Here is a 6,157-nt window from a genome sequence, read left to right as displayed (position 1 = left end):
TGAAATGCAACCTATGTATATGAATGCAACTATATATGCTAAGATGTTTCTATCTACTTGGTTAAAAGTAAACAAGTTCTCCAAGACAAATATAAATCAAATTCAACTAATTCAAATCATACAATAAAAGACAAAGTAAACTTGTAAGAAGACAGCACATGAAAGCAGGGAACATAGAATCAAGCATTGAACCCTCACTGGTACTATATATGCACTCTAATCTCTCAAGTGTCTAGGGTTAATTCACTCTACTCTTCTCTAGTCATGTTTTCTAAACTTTATTCTTCATCTAACCAATTAACTAAAATTTAATGTACCAATGCAAACATCATGAGGTCTTTTCAGGGTTGTAATGGGGCTAAGGTAAGGGTGAGGATATATGTATGGCCAAGTGAGCTATAATATGAATCTTTAATTAACCTAAGCTCTCACCTATACACACATACATTCTATATAACTCTAGAATCATGCCTAGCTACCCAAAAATTCCCATTTTTTTCATCTCATACTCATGCATCAACCCTTCTTTTATTTTTTTTTATCACATATGCATTGATCTTTTCCTTAACTTAACTTAGCATTGGGGTAATTTTGTCCCCTTATTTATTTATTTATTTATTGAATATATATATATATATTATATATATTTTTTAAATAGAAAAATAAACATAACTTATTGATAAACCACTATTTTATGGTTTATCTTGTGCTCAATTGAGTGGTTTTTATCAACTCTTTACCCACTTATTCATACTATTTGCATGGTTTTACTTTTGCCTTCCTGATTTTGTGCTATGATTGAAAACATGCTTCTTTGGCCTTATATTTGCTAATATTAAATCCTCTCTTATTACCATTCGATGACTTGATATGTGCGTTAAGTGATTTCAGGGATTACAGGGCAGGAATGGCTTAGAGGATGGAAAGGAAGCATACAAAAATGGAAGGAATACAAGAAGTTGAAGAAATTGCTAAACTGTCCACCCTGACCGCTTCGTACTCAAATGATCATAACTTGAGCTACAGAGGTCCAAATGATGCGGTTCCAGTTGCATTAGAAAGCTAACGTCTGGGGTTTTGATTTGATATATAATTTGCCATAGTGGCCATACAGATATGCGACACGAACGCGTGCTCCACGCGGATGCGTCGCAGTGACAAAAATCAGCGTGGCAGATTTCGCCCCCAGCAATTTTTGGGCTATTTTCGACCCAGTTTTCGGCCCAGAAAACACAGATTAGAGGCTATAAAGTGGAGGAATTCATTCATTCATAAATCAAGTTTTAATATACACAATTTTAGGATTTGATGTAGTTTTAGAGAGAGAGGTTCTCTCCTCTCTCTTAGGATTTAGGATTAGGATTTCTCTTATTTTAGGATTGCTTCTACAATCACAGGTTTAATGTTCCTTTAATTTATTTTCTACTTTTATTTATTCTATTACTTTAATTGTTATTTATCTTTTCAATCTGGCTTATGAACCTTTCCATGTTAGGACTTGAATTTATGTTTAAATGCAATTTGAGGTATTTCAGATTTAAAATTTCCTTCTTTTATTTATGTTACTGTTGCTTCCCATCTGAAGGCATTTTTATTCAAGTAGAATTATTTTCCCCCTTTACTTTGGTTAAGTAATTGGTAACACTTGAGTTATCAAACTCAACTGTTGATTGAAAAATAGAATTCTTTGCTGATTGATTTGAATTCCAATAACTGTAGTCTTTTCTTAGGAATTGACTAGGACCCGAGGAATCAAATTGATTCATTCACTTAACTTACCTTCATAGTTAGAGGTTAATTAAAGTAGGAGTAAAAAATCCAATTCTCATAACACCTGATAAGGATAACTAGGATAGGACCTCAATTTCTCATACCTTGCCAAGAAATTTTATTATTATTAATTTATTTTCTTGTCATTTAAATTACTTGCTCCTTATTTCAAAAACTCAAAAATATATCCTTTTTACATAACCAATAATAAATCATACCTCCCTGTAATTCCTTGAGAAGACGACCTGAGGTTTAAATACTTCGGTTATAAATTCTATTGGGTTTTGTTACTTGTGACAACCAAAACTTTTGTAAGAAAGGAATTCTTGACGGTCTAGAAGCTATACTTACAACGGTAATTTATTTGTGAAAATTCTAGATCGCGGAGAGTTTCATTCTTAAAAAATGGCGCCGTTGCCGGGAAATTGCAAACGTGTGCCTTATTATTGGTTATTGTAAATATTTACTTTTAAATTGATTTTTTTCGAAAAAAAATCAGATTTTTATTTTAAAATTTTTTATCTTATCTTATCTTAGTTTTAAATTTCAAAATTCAAAATTCAAAATTCAAAATTTAAATTTAAAATTTTAAAAATCAAACCTTTCAAAATTTAAATCTTTTTCAAATCTTTATCTTATATTGTTGACTTTTTCAAAATTCAAATTTCAAAATTTAAAATTCAAATTTCAAATTTCAAATTTCAAATTTCAAAAATTCAAAATTTCAAAATTCAAATTTCAAAATTTCAAAATTCAAAATTTAATTTTCAAATTCAAAAATTTAAATTTCAAAACCTTTTAATTTAAAACTGATCTTCTCTTACCTAACTTATCTTTTCTAATCTTAAAATCAAATCTTTTTCAAACCTTTTCTCTTATTTATTTTACTTTATTTTATTTTCCTTTGCTTGTTTATTTGTTTTTGTTTTTAATTTTTATTAATTACTATGAGTTCTCACCCCCGTCGCTTTGAGTTTGGTTCTAATGTTGTTGTGAAGAATGGAAACTATAATGAAAATAGGCATCAAGGTTAGGAAAATCAAAGATGGGAGGAGCCATAAGGATTTGATCAACCTTCTTGGTAACAACCCCCTCCAATGCGCTATAACCAACAACCATTCTACAATGCATGCCAAGACAATAGTTACGGTGGACCACTTCGTGACAACCAACCTTCACCAAATTACTATGGTCAAGAGCCATTCCAGGGAGCGTACCAAGATGATGAATATGGTGGACCCCCTTGTAGTTACCAACAAGCCCTGCCATATGCTTATGAACTGCCTCCCCAACATACCTTTGAACCACCATACTCACAAGCACCTTACCACCAAACACCTCCACGTGACCCAACCCACATCAACCACACCAACCACCACATGAACCACACCCAGAACCACCACCTCAATATTCACCATCTCCATTGGATAACAACACACTCATCTCTAATATCATTGGTCTCACATCTACACTCCAAAATCTTATATCCCACATGGAACAACCCTCTACCTCCAATATTCAACCCTCAAGATTCAGTGCGCTTCCTTTTCAACCACAAAATAATCTTCCCATCCTATCACCACCCTCCATGGAAGAGCACCCACATCCATCAATCCAAGAGCAAGATTATCCCAATTATGCTATTGATATGGAACAAGAAAGAAGGAATCATCTTCGCAAATCCATACTTCATAAGAAGCTAGAGGAGGCCCTACAGATGAAGGTAGTGGAGACCCTTGAAGTCGAAGGAGTAGTTGAAGAATTAGTGAAGGAAGACATCAAGGAGGAGTCTGATTTTGTCTTAATGCAATAGGAGACCCAAAATGTGGAGGTAGGAGAGACCCTTGAAGATGAAGGAATAGTTGAAAGGAGCTATCATGGAAAGGAAATCATCAAGGATGAGTACGATTTTATACTAAAATAACTGGACAAAGCAGTAATTATTGAAAAGGAAGAAGTGGTTGAAGACTTGGGAGATGCAGAACCTCCATGGGAAAGTCCAGTCATAGAACCTCCTTCCAAGACATTTGAATTTGATGCCAAAGAGGGTGTACAACCTCCAAGGCATATCATGGCTAAAGACTTTGAAGAGGTTGATCAAGAGATGGAAATTAAAAAAGAAGAAGCACAACCTCCCATGCCCTTGGTAAGCCATAAAGAATATCACAAGGGAGTGGAGCTTGAAATCACCATGCCAAACTTGTTGGAGACCTCTCCCCCAAAACCATCATCATCCATCCCTTCATTCAAGTGGGTAAATATCTTATCTCTATGCTTAATTAGCTCACTTGAATATGCTTTACTTGAGACAGATGGCCAGCTTAGAGCTCTTTGTGGCATTAAAAGTAAGAGGAAAATAGTTAGTGGTAGGAGTTGCCATGCAAGGTTCAATATGGTTGCATGCTCCAAATTGAAGTATAAGGGTTGGTATAATTCTCAATTGAATGGGTCTAGGAAATTGTTTGGATGTCTCCGTGAGAATTCCAACTATTCACCACCCAAGTGGAATCATCATGATCCACTTGAAGACGGGTGTAGAAACAAGATTTGGGATCCAGGCATACATGAGGATCCACTTTGGGAGCTCAAGGCTTGTGAAGAACTCCTTCAAGGCTTGGAAAATTCACTTGAGAATAATGAAGATTATTGGAAGTCCAAGCATTGGTGGCAGTTTCAGGATGAGTTCAAGCACAAGCCACCATAACAAAGGACTCCCCAAATGTCCAACTTAATGACTTTAACTAAAAGTGCTAGGTGGGAGACAACCCACCATGGTATACTCTTTCCTTTTTGTTCTTAGTTTTATTTTATTTTATTTTCATTTGTGTTCATACATAATTTCTGCATAATCATCTGCATTCTGCATATTGCATACTGCATAATTGCATATATATAAAAAAAAATTCCGCACGCGACGCACGAGCATCGCCGACGCGTCCGCGTCACAAGTGCGTTAGGAAGAAAAGAAAATTGAACAGTAAGTCATGCAAAATTGTGGCTGGAGGCGTGCTTTAGGCACAAATAAGCCCATGCGTCCGCGTCGCCCACGCGGCCGCGTCATTTGAAAAATAAGCCTCCCACGCGTTCGCATCACTCATGCAAACGCGTGACCCTAAAAATTTGACGTAAATAGGTGTATGGCAGCATGTTGCGATGGAGCTGGGCTGGACTGATGCTAGAAGCACCAGCTACATCACGCGACCGCGTGCCTCATACGGCCGCATCATTTTCAAAACATCACCATTCACGTGATCGCGTCACCCAAATATTTTGGCAAAATGAGTTTAACACAGAGAGTTGCGCGAACGCGTCGCTGCCCTCGCGCCATTCGCACATTTCAGGTCACGCGACCGTGTCACCCACGCGTCCGCGTCACCTGTATTTATCGCACATCACGCGTCCGCGTCACTCACGCGTCCGCGTCACATGCGGCGCACAGAATATCCAGATCAGCCAAAACATCTTATCTTTTCTTTCCCAAATCCTAATTTTTCTTTTCCTTTGTTATTTCTTTCTTTTTCCTTCTTCCTTCTTACTCTTTCTTATTTTTTACTCTCCCTCTTTTCTTTCTTTTTCACCACCATTATCAAGGTTTTTATTTTCTTCTTCCTTCTTTACTTTCCCATTATTATTCTTATTTTTTATTATGTTTTATTCTTCTTTTTCTTTTTACTTTCTTTAGTTATATTTTCTTTTTCTTTTTCTTCTTCTTTCTTTTTTATTCCTTTTAATTGGTGTTGGAAACTTATTTCGGTCTTTATTTTCTATATTTTACCTGTAGATTATCATGGATTTGTTTGACAATTATTCTTACTCTTTAAAGGGTTACTTGCATGTCTACTTTATATTTTCAAAAACATATTTACCATGCATGCCAAGTGTTTGTGAAAAAGCCCGTATGGCATCTTGCACTACTTTCATGTTATGATACTACCTTAATGCTTGCTTTTCACAAAACTCCTTTTATATTTTATTGATTAAAACATATTTGTCAATACAAACAGGTTATTAGTTTGAAAGACTTGGTAATCTAACTTGGACATTGAATGCTTGATCTATGCTACTCATGCCTTTGTCGGCATGCCAATAAACATCTTGCATTTAATTTTTATCACATGCATTTATTAATCTTACCTTTGATGAACTTTTCACATGTAGTCTAGACCATGTGTTAACGACATCCCTCTTTACCGTGCATTGATTACCACTCATAATATTCGCTCCCTTGCTCGAATCCTTAGCTTTACATGTTACTTTCTTTTTTCCTTTTCAGGATGGCCACCAAGAAGGATAAAGTGAAAGCTACTCCCAAACAACCGGCACGGAGAGGAACCAAGAGAACTCCAGCTAAGGCACTTCTATCTACAAGCGTCAGTTGTAGCAACCC

General features: G+C 35.8%; 1 protein-coding gene across 1 annotated transcript in view; it reads left to right on the top strand.

Moving 5' to 3' along the window:
- The window catches only part of LOC110268372, a 9,429-nt gene extending 3,858 nt beyond the window's left edge, over positions 1-5,571 (top strand). The window contains exon 4 of the mRNA XM_021114486.1: positions 5,552-5,571. Coding sequence (XP_020970145.1) covers positions 5,552-5,571 — 20 coding nt within the window. The remainder of the gene's footprint in view (positions 1-5,551) is intronic.

This window comes from Arachis ipaensis, chromosome B10 (assembly GCF_000816755.2).
Source record: "Arachis ipaensis cultivar K30076 chromosome B10, Araip1.1, whole genome shotgun sequence".
NCBI lineage: Eukaryota > Viridiplantae > Streptophyta > Magnoliopsida > Fabales > Fabaceae > Arachis > Arachis ipaensis.
The sequence above is the reverse complement of the archived record's forward strand: the minus strand, read 5'-3'. Positions and strand labels throughout refer to the sequence as shown.